The sequence below is a fragment of the Lolium perenne genome, chromosome 4 (assembly GCF_019359855.2).
Source record: "Lolium perenne isolate Kyuss_39 chromosome 4, Kyuss_2.0, whole genome shotgun sequence".
In the NCBI taxonomy this organism is placed as follows: Eukaryota; Viridiplantae; Streptophyta; class Magnoliopsida; order Poales; family Poaceae; genus Lolium; species Lolium perenne.
Window position 1 is genome coordinate 404906324 of NC_067247.2, and position 15353 is coordinate 404921676.

Consider the following 15353-nt stretch of genomic DNA (forward strand, 5'->3'; position numbering starts at 1 on the left):
GTTGTTGTAGTTCGAATTTTTGATAATAGAGTATTCCTGCCATGATGTACACACATGTTTCGGATTGAACACACATGCTGCCAGTTGTTCCATCTTGAAGTTATACTGAATTCCTCTGGTTAATTAAGGAGATGATATAATAGAGTATCTCATGCTTGGTTATCTCTTGATGTATATATTCAAGTGATAGTTGCTTCCTCCATTTCTTTTACGTAGACACTTGGTAGCCAATACTAATGCTGATGATGACAGTACCTCTCTAATCTCTCATCATGTCTGTGTTTTGATATTTTCACCAATTCAAACTTACTATCTTTTATTTTTTTCAATTTTCTCCTCTAATTGTCGACTGATTCATGACATACATGATCAAAAGTTTTACCACTGAACCTGCGAGTGGGCTATGTGATAATATTTTGCATCCACTGTGTTGTGTTTTCAGCGCTGGAATTTTCAGTAGGTTATCTCAAGAGGGTGAATGTTGTTCTAAATTCTGAACTTGTACAATATAGTTTGTCGCTGCCAAGCTATATGCCACCTGAGCTGCAGACTACTCTTAATTTTGGATCAACTTCCTGATAGTTGGGTGTGCTTATCCAGGATATCTCAAAATCATCTTGACATTAGCTACTGGACCCTTCATTGTTGCCGTAGGAGGAATATCAAATGTATTTCTCCATAGGCTGCCACAAAATATTCAGGATGCATATGGTGAGGCAGCAAGCATTGCAGAATTGTAAGCATGCTAATTTTACTTGTACATTGTTAATCATCTTACACAATGCTCTTAATTATTTGCAGTGACTTAATCAAGCCAAAACATATTTGGATTTCCTCCTACATCGGCGTTGATGGTGTTGGACAAATCTTTGAAAGGAGTACGTTCACTTGATCGTGTCGGCGGATCCATCTGCAATGTTAAGATTGGCAGGGGTCCTCAAAATTCATTTGTCAATGCACATATATAATTCACAACTCACTATGAAAATTGTATACAAATCAGGGATGTTCAAACAGGTAGTCATCTGTTACCCTTTTGGACCATAGTCTGTCTTTTCAGTGTTAGATATGAGAATGGACTTTGTTGGTTATAAGCTTATAGAAAATTGGATCTACTAAATACAAAATCTCAATAGTTTCCCTGATTTATCATGTGGGGGGAATAGTCTGAGCAAGATAAATAAGGTTCATGCATCTGTAGTTAAAACTGCAGATGTAGCTTAACTCAACTGATAGTGTAATATCTCTTCCTATGAGCATTTGGCATTGTTAACTGTGGGTCTTTTCCTTTTTATATAGTTAGTGTATCGTGGAAGAATTATTAAATAAAATGTTTTTTGAGCATTCGGCATGTTGAACAGTAAATTAGTTCAGTCTAAGTATTCCATGCTTCCTGTTATTTTACAGAAAATCTGATGTAGCAAGTGGGAACTGTGAAGATTAATTCTGTTTATACAATAGTGTATCCCATGCTTCATGTTATCGTGTAAGTATTCCATTCTTATTTGACATTCTAATCCTAAAGAGGATGCATGCTGATGTTTCTTATTTGATATTCTAATCCCAAAGCGGGAAAATCATTACATTCACTTTGCAGTTTCTGTAAAATCTTTTTTGTGTGAACATGAACATATTGCAACTTGGAGACGTGGAAAATTTTGACAGCTAATTTACCAAGGTAGTATGCTAACCTTCAATAGAACCCTGATATCAAATTGGTACGTCGACAACCTCTACCAATTGCCACCGTCGTAGATGTGCATAGGTCGGTTCTTGGTTGCTGTTTTGACTTGATCGATGGAGTGGAGCGAAATATGGGAAAGGGGGATGGTTATTTTTCTGTCGGAGGAGTATAGCCTATTATGGGCGAGGGTCCGAATATTTGGAAGGTGATTATTGTAATCTTAATTACCACCAATCATGCGACATAATCTGGGTAAGCAATTTCTTTTATTGCCTGAGTTATTATTCAATCTTCTGATGTGATGTAAAAGCAACTTCCTTATATAAGTTTATGTAGACGGAATGTCATCTCCCAGATCAATGAAATGCATGAAACTTGCCATGTAGCACGAATTCTTGATTGGGCTCATAGATGGGTATTTTAATTACGCCAATGTTTTCTTGTGCCCCATTCTCTGCCGATATGATAGTTGCTGCCCAAACCACTAATTATGTACTATCACTGTAATGTGGAAAACTTGCCTAATTCATTCAGTAATAATATTTTATCAGAAACATAAATAATCTCCAAGACGCTGATAATCAGAACTAAATATATATAGGTTATAAACAGAATAGAGCATGCATTTTTTTAAGAATAATTTGGTTTGAAAAAATGATACTCAGACTCCCGGCAACATTATAAATAGTTAGATGCTTTAACAGGTGCATAAACAATGTTCCTGTTAAAATTAAATATCTTACAGTATTTTTTGAGGCTAACAATTATCAATTTCTTTCACTCCCCAATCGACGATGATAACAAATTTGTATCACTTCTCCCATATTTTGTCTAACCGTCCATTATGTGTTACCCTGTTGTTGAAATCCCTAATTATGTGTTCTTTGCAATCTCTCCATAGTAAGAACATGTGCCCATCCCTGTTAAATATTGTATAAACTGCATGCGCTCTCGTACCAATGTAATTGTTAATGGTTGATTCCAAAAAGTTGATTAAAATTTCGGTAAGTTAGGGAACTTGGCTCACCATGGTTAGATTAGCCTTTCATGTTGATTAAATTCAGTCTTAGTTTAAACTGAATGTGTCATCAGGTTTTCATGAATACCACCCATTTCACCTACGTGTTTTATACATTTTTGCAGGCACACTTCCTGTGCTTCATCATCCCTACTTATTTTTCAGCGTTTGCTTGTTCTACACCAACTGCTAAGGTATGTGGAGGTAGAGTTCTTCATTCCTATTGCTACTATTATTTTGACAGTACAAGAGGATTCACTGGCACCCGCCTTACTTTACAACCTCATTCCCACAAAATCAGCCCCATATGAGCATATATCTTTAATAACAATCAGAGGCATAAGCTGGTACACACTTTAAAAATGAATGACATTAGATCTCCAATAATAAAAATATAGGGATAGTAAATATAGCATCCAACATTCAAATCAGATCCGCTAGTTTCTTTTATAGGAGTACACAATAAAAAACAATAAACTGGTATTGTTCAAAATAGCCAAACCGGCAACCTTTTCAAACAAAAAATTCTGATCCTAGTAGTTTGACCAAATTTGTAACAAATTGCGGGATGTTGGCTCCACTTTCGTTATCCTTGTATGAAAGAATGTGTACCACCGCTCTGTTCCACAGGGCGTAACCAACCTGCAAATGCATTATACGTCAATACTGCCGAAGAGAAATAATAGTAAGTATTTTCAATACAGACCGTGCCCTTTGCTCGGACAACTTCTTGACCATCCCACCACCGCATAAATTTGAGCACCAAGAATCCTGACATGTGGCTATATAGAAAGTACACATTTGTTGTTAGCGAGACTATAGAAAAGATATGGTCAATACGTTTTATGCCATGGATTATCACCTGTCATGATTTGTAGGCAGCCCAGATAATGTGATGCGGCGCCATAAGAAAATGTCATCGTTCCATCCTTCTATTGCGTCTTGAAGAGCAATGTTCAGTGAAGATATGAAACTATTTGTTCAAACCATGATTACCGCAGATTGTCACATGATGGGGAAGTTCTTCAAACAAAATGCTGGTGATCTGCATGAGACTAAAATAGATACAATTTGATACCTTTTTCTGTTGATCCGCAGTTTCTTTGATGGGGAATTCTTCGAACAGCAAGAGGTGTGGTTATGATCCCAGGAGTTATCTGGCATAACAATGGTTCAAGGTACTATGTATATACCGGTATTGTTGATCCTCAATGATGGAGATCCCTGAAATGGCCGGGCGGTTTCCTTCTATGTAGCCCTGCCATAACGGTGTAATTTTCCTTTTCTGTAGCCATGAATTATAGTGCTGCGATAGCCATGAATTATAGTGCTGCGATTTGGTTGATGGAGTTACCTGAAATGGATGGGCGGTTTCCTTCCCTGGAGCCCTGACATAATGGTGTAATTTCCCTTTCCTGTAGCCTGCGATTTGGTTTTCTGGGACGTGATTGTTTCCTGGGATTTGTGCCGTAATTTCCTTTCCTTTACCTGTAATGCGCTGGAGTTTCCTTTACTTGCCGTGGTGAATAATTTCCTTTCCTGGAATGCGCTGGACTTTCCTTTACTTGCCTATTTTATTTGCCGTGCTGAATTTATTTGAGGCAAGGTGGGAGGGTAAAAATGTCTTTTCAAAAATATGCTTGACGAAACCCCATACCGGAGGAAACAGAACACGTTCCTCCTTTTTATATAGTAGAGAAAATTTGTAACAAATTGCGGGATGTTGGCTCCACTTTCGTTATCCTTGTATGAAAGAATGTGTACCACCGCTCTGTTCCACAGGGCGTAACCAACCTGCAAATGCATTATACGTCAATACTGCCGAAGAGAAATAATAGTAAGTATTTTCAATACAGACCGTGCCCTTTGCTCGGACAACTTCTTGACCATCCCACCACCGCATAAATTTGAGCACCAAGAATCCTGACATGTGGCTATATAGAAAGTACACATTTGTTGTTAGCGAGACTATAGAAAAGATATGGTCAATACGTTTTATGCCATGGATTATCACCTGTCATGATTTGTAGGCAGCCCAGATAATGTGATGCGGCGCCATAAGAAAATGTCATCGTTCCATCCTTCTATTGCGTCTTGAAGAGCAATGTTCAGTGAAGATATGAAACTATTTGTTCAAACCATGATTACTGCAGATTGTCACATGATGGGGAAGTTCTTCAAACAAAATGCTGGTGATCTGCATGAGACTAAAATAGATACAATTTGATACCTTTTTCTGTTGATCCGCAGTTTCTTTGATGGGGAATTCTTCGAACAGCAAGAGGTGTGGTTATGATCCCAGGAGTTATCTGGCATAACAATGGTTCAAGGTACTATGTATATACCGGTATTGTTGATCCTCAATGATGGAGATCCCTGAAATGGCCGGGCGGTTTCCTTCTATGTAGCCCTGCCATAACGGTGTAATTTTCCTTTTCTGTAGCCATGAATTATAGTGCTGCGATAGCCATGAATTATAGTGCTGCGATTTGGTTGATGGAGATACCTGAAATGGATGGGCGGTTTCCTTCCCTGGAGCCCTGACATAATGGTGTAATTTCCCTTTCCTGTAGCCTGCGATTTGGTTTTCTGGGACGTGATTGTTTCCTGGGATTTGTGCCGTAATTTCCTTTCCTTTACCTGTAATGCGCTGGAGTTTCCTTTACTTGCCGTGGTGAATAATTTCCTTTCCTGGAATGCGCTGGACTTTCCTTTACTTGCCTATTTTATTTGCCGTGCTGAATTTATTTGAGGCAAGGTGGGAGGGTAAAAATGTCTTTTCAAAAATATGCTTGACGAAACCCCATACCGGAGGAAACAGAACACGTTCCTCCTTTTTATATAGTAGAGACTGTCAGTACTAGATGTAACTTTTGTCTAAAACAACAGTGTAATTTCCAAAAAAAAAAATTAACGGGCACATGAGACACATGCCAAACAATAATACGTCAACGAGGAGACCTGAAGTTATCAATGATTTCACAAACGGTACATATCAACAACAATGTGGATACTACGCACCAAAAGTATTGAGTACATACGAACAACATGCATGTTAATAATGCAAATACATCAGTATTGACACTGTGCGTATGCACGCCTCTTCGTTGCAGCAAATACGGCCCGGAATCAAGTGTCTTCTAGTTTACAAACTAGGAGCTAGGTAGCCACGCCTCTTGTAACTAACCATCACTTTCCCTTTAGGCTCCACTGAAAGCTTGCTCCAGTCAGTCTTGGGGTAAGGAGATATAAGTTTGAGCTCAAAGTTCCTTAGCAAATGACTCCAAATGACTTTCATTTGCAGGTAGGCAAAAGACTCACCAATACAAGCGAACCTTCCACATCCAAACGAAGTGTAAGAGAACTTGCCACAAACCTTATCCTCCTGTCTGTTAGGACCAAACCTATCTGGATCATAGACATGAGGGTCCTTGAAGATGCTAGGAATGTTGTTGTTGATCATTATGGGACTTAAAATTGTACGCCCGGCTGGAATTTCATACTCTTTTCCTTCTTTCGTATGCACGCTGAATTGCTTGTGTGCCTTCCTCATTAACACTTGTGCTGCAGAGTGCATCCGCAATGTCTCCTTGATACAGTTATGTAGGGTATCCATCTCTAGCAAGACACTGTAGTCTATTCGGCCCTTGTATTTCCTAATGATATGCCTTTGCTCCTCGGTGGCAGCAGTCAACCACTTCACATTGCTTAGAAGACAAGCTCCAATCCATGTGCTAGTTCCAGAACTGGTGCTTTCTCCAGCAAAAAGCAAGGCAATGATCAAGCCAGTGACCTCTTCTTCTGAGGTGGAGCGACCATCCTTGTACGTGGAATCAACCAATTTTTGCAGAGTATCCTCCTCGACTTGGTTGGAGCTCTTACGTGACCTAGCGGTTGCGGACAATATTTTAGTGAGCTCCACACGTGCCCTGTCACGTCGCTTGTTTACAGGAACTGGGACATATGGGAACAAGGCACTGAACAAGTTCACGGCATTCTTAATATCTTTCCACAATGCATAGACCTCATCAAACATCTTCTCTCGAACCTCTTTCCCTAGTAGGCATCGACTGGCGATAAACATTAGAATCTTCTGAAATTCTTGTTTAAGATCAACTATGCCGTCGTCTCCCCATTTTGAAAAGTAATCCTGTGCATGGTAAAAACATAAGTTAGTTTATGTTACAAAGAGAACATTCATTTTTTTTTACTTCACGTGAGAATCCCATTCATTTTTTTAACTTCACGTGAGAATATATCGAGCAACTAATTGAACTAGTAAAGAACTTCCTAAAAATTCACATGACAAGAGCAAGATAAAAAATAAGACATCAATCTGATGCCCCAAGTTATAAATGCATGCATTATCCTGCTAACAACACGATGTTCCTTTCCTTTTGCGATGAAAACAATTTTTTGAAAGTATATGTCGAATGAAGGTTGATTTCAAACATATTGGTCTAAATCATAAATTTAATTTGCACTATTTTAGAGGCTGATTCAGCTTAACACTATTGACTCAAAGCAAGCGTTAATCATTCTCGACTAAGATGAGATGGATTTCCATGTACTGTAATCGTTCAGAATAAATATATTCATCATATACACTTGCCCGAAAATAACTTTTCAGAATATTACACTTTCAACACTAAACTTCTAAAAGAAGAACAAAATTAAATTTATTATTAGTTGAAGTAAAGTGTGAATAGGCGCTAAAAGTGAAATATGTACTCAAGAGACATGCAAGAACCTTGACACAACAAATGCTAATCCACTTTCTGGCCAAACATTTACCACAAGATTATTCAAAAAGAGTATACTATTATCTACTACTAAATTTAGTCCATATGTTACTACATACATTAAATGAGATATATACATAAAAACCAATCAAGAAAAACGTATTCAGCCGATTTTTCTTATAATGAAACACATCTGATTAATGTAAGTTTTTTCATAGATGTTTAAACTAAATCTATACTTCTTATAAAACAAAACCCCACTAAGTGCAATTAATATTTGTCTATCTCAGCATGCAAGCTATCCACATCACCTACTTCCTTAGACAATTATTTGTCCACCTCATCCCAACTAAGAGTAGTACGTCCTTATTTATTATCTATCTCTACATGCAAGATATTTAGATTATCTATTTTTAATCATTAAACTAGCAATGTCACCTTATCTAAATCAATCACGTACACCTCTGAAATATAAAAATCTATAAATTTTCAAATACTTATCCATTTCATGGCTATTAAATTTAGTGTCTCAGCTACTATGACCAACTAAATATTGCATATTCTATAAACCAAGTTTTATGTGTTTTATTATATTTCTTAAAGAGATACCCGCTGCAACGTGGGGGGTATCGTTCTAGTTAGATATATATATATATACACATTAATTCCTAAATGCCAACAATATATGTGACATCAATAGTCTTAAGATGATTCTACAACAACAACAATATACCTTTAGTACAAAGAATGTTGTGAGATCTATTAATAAAAATCGAATAAAGTAAGTAATATGTGGACCCAGAATTTTTTTAAAGCAATGTAGTACGAGTAACAATATTTTAATTCTGTGTCATAGTTATGGCAATTGAGTCTATGTCCCTATTGTTCACACGATCGCATATAGAATTGAAAGAAAAAGAATTATAGCCACTCCCTATGTTCCATATTAGTTCTCGCTGATTTTAGTATGAAGCATGATATGAATAAATTATTCATTTCAGCTGGCAATGAGAAAATACAGAACTTGATAATACTAAATATACCAAGTTGCAAGTTCAACATGGGATGTACCTCCACTTCTTGGAGCATGGGATCAACATGGCTCCTCAATTTGGATGGCTTTAATGCTTCTATAAAGAAACGGATCTGCTCATTTCTAGTGGCAGCATCTGTGCCATAGAGAACACCTTGGCCAAACATAGGTACAGTAAAATCAAATGTATTTCCACGGCTAATCTCCAACTCCGGCCCTTGAAAAAAATGTGTTAAGACCTCTGGTCCAATCAGGACAGTTACCTTTGGTCCAAACAAACTTATTGTGAAAACACTACCATACTTTTCATGTAGATCATACATTATAGCTTGTAGATCTGTTGTGAAAAGCTTAGGCAGAAGTTTCAGGATTGCAATGCCATTGACGACCGGTGGAGGTCTTCTAGTGTACATAGGTCTAGTTTTTGCAAATTTGGTGACCACTGCCATGATGGCAATAATAGCTATGGCACAGCACATTGCACCTCTCGCCATGTCCATGTTGTTGTTCGTAATCAGTTAGCCGAGCAGCCTTACGATATGACTAGTGCTGCAGGAAAACGAAGATGGGAAAGAGTTACAACTATTGCTAAATTGTAGCACGGGGCATGCATGCCATGCAATGTACAGGAGTTTGCGAAATAAAAATGGTTTTGTCAATTTGAATTTTGGGATGTACAGAAATGACGAAGCGATCCAGATGTGGGTGCATTAAAGATCATCATTCATATAAGATGTTATTCAAATTTGTTGGTTTAAGCCAGAATCTAGCAAAATAATTGGTAATAGTTTACGAACACATGCAAAAATAGTGCATTTTCAATGAATTGTCACGGTGCAAGCATAATAAGAAAAGGGATCACTTTCGGTGGCTAGGAAAAAGTGCCCACCTGTGATGAAATAGTGATATCTAGCCTGAGCCAAGACTCGCTAAGGCTAAGCCGCCAACATGATGATCATGCTTCTACTCATCTTAATGCATTGGGTCAAGGTTTTCACCCACGGGAACCCCATGCCATTACCATACGAAACCCCGTGGGAGCGGGTCTGGTCACACCAGTAGCTAGCCACCACAAATCAGCCATGAACTACTATAGAGGATGAGCTCTTGGGCGATGCGGAGGGAGACGGACGCTTACAAGCGGCACTATCGGTGATATCCAGAAAAGACTTTCACGCAGAGCAACGTACACCAGATCCACCACAACGGGCGAATGGTGGAAGCAATGGCCTACGCAGAATTCTCAACTGCCGCGATATTTCCTGTCTCTAAAATGGAACTTACGGATTCAGAATCCTGGATTCCTGGCCTAGATAGATTGTAATCTGTACGGATCATCTTCGTACAAATTTGAACGAGAAAATTAAGCGGCTCCTATGTTATCTTACAGGAAAAAAATGGGCATGTATGTACGTACCTGGATACGAACTTAATTAATTAGCTCCAGATAAACTGTATAGCAGAACAGCAGCACAAAGAATTGGTCCCAACTAATGGCGCACAGGTGTTTTCCCCCAACTCCCGAAATGGCAGCACATATATATAGTAAGGGCCGGTGGCACTGGCAGTGTACCAATAATAATGTACTGTCACATAGGAGTAATAGTGTAATACACTATTTAGAAATGAGCTAGTTGGCTCACATGATCATATCTAGTTCCCATCCTCAGAGTGTCACCTAACAGTTAACCAATTTTGCAGTAACAAACTTATAATTGGTAGCCATTGCAGTGGCATCTAATCAATATTTCCTTGCATAAACGTACCAGAGTTCAATACTAGCAAGGGCCAGTGGCAGTGTACCAATAATTTACTGGCACATAATAATACACTATTTGGAAAATGGGCTGGTTGGCTCACATATCAAGATCCCATCTTCATGTCAGTCACCCAACGGTTACCATTGCAGTGGCATCTAGCTCCAGAGTTAAACAGTAGGAATGAGCATCAATCGAAAACCTCATCTTGAAGATGCTTCATCCGAACAAGACAAAAACTGTTGCCACTAGTAATCGCTTGCTTCACCTAGTTGTTAGATGAAGTAACATTGTTTAACTACCTTACTTCATCAAGTTGGCCTGATGAGGATTTTATACTGGTAACGTATGCCTCCCGGGTGAGGTTGCTCCGTTGTCCATTCACCTACTACTAAAGACAAGTTTTTCTTTCTTTTTTACGAAGACTAAAGAGTAGTTGATAATATGCCTATGAGAAACATGAATCTGGTTCTATAGATGTCGAGATGCTAGTCTCTCTCTCACCGGGCCGCTCTGATGTCCTCTCCACCGAAATAGCCGGCCGGAGCTGGGCCGGAGCTGGCGCCAGAGTAGATAGGTGTAGATCTAGGTTTAGTATTTGGTCCTATATGGTGTATGGCGTTTATGCAGGGAGGGAGGTGGTGGATCTTTGCGGCCATATCTGGCACTGCCTCGGTTTCTTCCTTTGCTTCATGATGCTCCGGTGGTCGGACTCGAAAGTGTGGTTGTGGAGGGAGGTGAAGATCTCTATAAATAAGGTTGCATCTGGCGGATATGGTGGTCGAGACTGGAGCGGCTGGCTCCTCTCCCTTGTTCGTCATGGTGATGGATGTCTACCGCATCTGCAGCAGGGGATCACGAGCGCTTCTTGTCAGAGGATCACCACGGCACCATGGACGAAGGGTGGCCCCTCCAACCTCGAGCGACGGTAATGGTTCCTTTTGGTAAGAACACATGTGTTCATATGAACCAGCGGAGCGTGTCTCTCTCCCACACAAGCATTTATTCAAACAAAAACAAAAACAAACAGACGCTCCAAGTAAAGTACATAAGATGTGACCGAATAAAAATATAGTTTCAAGAGAAGGAACCTGATAATTTGTCGATGAAGAAGGGGATGCCTTGGGCATCCCCAAGCTTAGACGCTTGAGTCTTCTTGAAATATGCAGGGATGAACCACCGGGGCATCCCCAAGCTTAGAGTTTTCACTCTCCTTGATCATGGTATATCATCCTCCTCTCTTGACCCTTGAAAACTTCCTTCACACCAAACTCGAAACAAACTCATTAGAGGGTTAGTGCATAATCAAAAACTCACATGTTCAGAGGTGACACAATCATTCTTAACACTTCTGGACATTGCTCAAAGCTACTGGAAGTCAATGGAACAAAGAAATCCATCCCACATAGCAAAAGAGGCAATGCGAAATAAAAGGCAGAATCTGTCAAAACTGAACAGTCCGTAAAGACGAATTTTATTGAGGCACCAGACTTGCTCAAATGAAAATGCTCAAATTGAATGAAAGTTGCGTACATATCTGAGGATCACTCACGTAAATTGGCATAATTTTCTGAGTTACCTACAGAGAATTTTGCCCAGATTCGTGACAGCAAAGAAATCTGTTTCTGTGCAGTAATCCAAATCTAGTATCAACTTTGCTATCAAAGACTTTACTTGGCACAACAAAACACAAAGCTAAGATAAGGAGAGGTTGCTACAGTAGTAAACAACTTCCAAGACACAAATATAAAACAAAGTACTGTAGCAAAATAACACATGGGTTATCTCCCAAGAAGTTCTTTCTTTATAGCCATTAAGATGGGCTCAGCAAATTAAATGATGCACTCGCAAGAAATAGTAGTTGAAGCAAAAGAGAGCATCAAGAAGCAAATTCAAAACACATTTAAGTCTAACATGCTTCCTATGCATAGGAATCTTGTAAATAAACAAGTTCATGAAGAGCAAAGTGACAAGCATAGGAAGATAAAACAAGTGTAGCTTCAAAAATTTCAGCACATAGAGATGTGTTTTAGTAACATGAAAATTTCTACAACCATATTTTCCTCTCTCATAATAACTTTCAGTAGCATCATGAGCAAACTCAACAATATAACTATCACATGAAGCATTCTTATCATGAGTCTCATGCATAAAATTATTACTCTCCACATAAGCATAATCAATTTTATTAGTTGTAGTGGGAGAAAATTCAACAAAGTAGCTATCATTATTATTCTCATCATCAAATATAGGAGGCATATTGTAATCATAATCAAATTTACTCTCCATAGTAGGTGGCAACAAAAGACTACTATCATTATAATCATCATAAATAGGAGGTAAAGTATCATCAAAGTAAATTTTCTCCTCAATGCTTGGGGGACTAAAAATATCATGCTCATCAAAGCCAGCTTCCCCAAGCTTAGAATTTTCCATAGCATTAGCAACAATAGTGTTCAAAGCATTCATATTAATAACATTCCCATTAGCATGCATATAAAGTTCCATGGGTTTTTTAATTCTCTCTTCAAACACATCATGTCCTAATTCAAGATAAAGTTCATAAAGATCTCTCATATTTTTGTTGTTTTCCATTATGCCTAACTAGTGTAAACAAGAAACAAAAAGATGCAATTGCAGGATCTAAAGGAAATAGCTTCGAGCACAAACACAATGGCGCCCGAGAAAAGCATCGTTACACTGAACCGGAGTATGAGTGCCTTTTACCTTTCCTCCCCGGCAACGGCGCCAGAAAAGTGCTTGATGTCTACGGGAGCTTCTATTCTTGTAGACAGTGTTGGGCCTCCAAGAGCAGAGGTTTGTAGAACAGCAGCAAGTTTCCCTTAAGTGGATCACCCAAGGTTTATCGATCTCAGGGAGGAAGAGGTCAAAGATATCCCTCTCATGCAACCCTGCAACCACAAAACAAGAAGTCTCTTGTGTCCCCAACACACCTAATAGGTGCACTAGTTCGGCGAAGAGATAGTGAAATACAGGTGGTATAAATATATATGAGCAGTAGTAACGGCGCCAGAAAAGTGCTTGCTGGCGTGTAGTTGATGGTGATGATATTGTGGATAGTATAGATGCAGTAAAACAGTAAACAAGCAGCGATAGCAGTATTTAGGAACAAGGCCTAGGGATCATACTTTCACTAGTGGACACTCTCAACATTGATCACATAACAGAATAAATAGATAGATGCTAGACTCTACACCCTCTTGTTGGATGATGAACACCACTAACTGTGTAGGATTACACGAACCCTCAATGCCGGAGTTAACAAGCTCCACAATATTCGATGTTCATATTTAAATAACCTTAGAGTGCATGACAGATCAACACAACCAAACCAAGTACTAACATAGCATGCACACTGTCACCTTCACGCTACGAAAGGAGGCATAGATCACATCAATACCATCATAGCAATAGTTAACTTCATAATCTACAAGAGATCACAATCATAGCCTACGCCAAGTACTACACGATGCACACACTGTCACCATTACACCGTGCAGGAGGAATAGAGTACTTTAATAACATCACTAGAGTAGCACATAGATGAATAGTGATACAAAACTCATATGAATCTCAATCATGTAAGGCAGCTCATGAGATCATTGTATTGAAGTACATAGGAGAGAGATTAACCACATAGCTACCGGTACAGCCCCGAGCCTCGATGGAGAACTACTCGCTCCTCATGGGAGACAGCAGCGGTGATGAAGATGGCGGTGGTGTCGATGGAGAAGCCTTCCGGGGGCACTTCCCCGTCCCGGCGGCGTGCCAGAACAGAGACTCCTGTCCCCCAGATCTTGGCTTCACGATGGCGGCGGCTCTGGAAGGTTTCTCGTACCGTGGCTTTTCCGTCTCGAAGTTTTAGGTCTGGGACCTTTATATAGGCGAAGAGGCGGAGTCAGAGGGGCGACGAGGCGGTGAGGGGGTATGGCGGCGCGGCCAGGGCCTGGGCCGCGCCGGCCACCCTCCTGGGGCCCCTGTGGCCCACCTCTGGCGACTCTCGGGTGTTCTGGAAGCTTCGTGGAAAAATAGGATGCTGGGCGTTGATTTCGTCCGATTCCGAGAATATTTCCTTACTATGATTTCTGAAACCAAAAACAGCAGAAAACAACAACTGGCCCTTCGGCATCTCGTCAATAGGTTAGTTCCGGAAAATGCATAAAAATGATATAAAGTGTGCATAAAACATGTAGATATCATCAATAATGTGGCATGGAACATAAGAAATTATCGATACGTCGGAGACGTATCAAACCCAAAAACAAAGGAATGAGATAACCAACTCCCAAGAGAGCAATGTTCCCACAAATAAACCTAACCCTCAACACTTTTTATGATGGCACAAAGTACCAACAAAAAAAAGGTTTGTCTCTCAAAACCAAATTCTTGATAATGATCAAGAGATGTTAAGCACTCTAACAAATATAGGAGAGCTCCCCCAAGATTAGTGCATTATCTAGGATTTTTCATATGAATATAAAATGCACAAAACTAGGATCATCACCCTACCTATATCTACTAAAAATTCTAAGAAATTTTAAATACACAAATTAGATCCATAAGATGCAAGGAAGACACATGGGAGTCAAAGAACAACAAATTCATGGCAATAAATAAGGCAATTAAACACAAGAGCCAATGTAAACAAGATCAATAAATATCTACCTCATAATAGATTGCCAATTGTCCTAGGACAAGAGGTATTAGGAAATATTTCCTGGTGGTAGTTTGTAAGTATATGTAAGATCATATTTACAATAAATAAAGCATATGGTAAAAGATAAGAGTTAACCATCATGCAAAGAGAGTTTCTTGAAAGCTTCAATTAGTCATACCAACATGCAAAGCAATTAATATCATTCATACCAACATGCAAAACAATTAATAGAATGACTTGAAGCACATGGTTTCCCAAAATGGTATTGAGGGACACGTTGTGAAAAATCATGCCAAGAAAAACTTTCACAAAAAAGATGCACAAAGATATTAGCAATGAATCCATTTAAACAAATTGGAACTTGTTTGAACAAACATGCCACATAGGAGAGAGATAATTTACAATATCAATTCTATGTGACACAACTTCAAATGTTCACAT

At 39.1% G+C, this 15353-nt stretch overlaps 1 protein-coding gene across 1 annotated transcript; it reads right to left on the bottom strand.

Moving 5' to 3' along the window:
- Positions 1-5671: 5671 nt before the first annotated feature.
- Positions 5672-9010, bottom strand: LOC127349289 (obtusifoliol 14-alpha demethylase-like). The gene is made up of 2 exons (XM_051375036.2): positions 8516-9010; positions 5672-6852 (listed from the first exon to the last, which is right to left on the bottom strand). Exons 1-2 carry the CDS (start codon positions 8975-8977, stop codon positions 5848-5850), a joined length of 1467 nt encoding a protein of 488 aa, XP_051230996.1. The 5' UTR covers positions 8978-9010; the 3' UTR covers positions 5672-5847.
- Positions 9011-15353: the final 6343 nt, after the last annotated feature.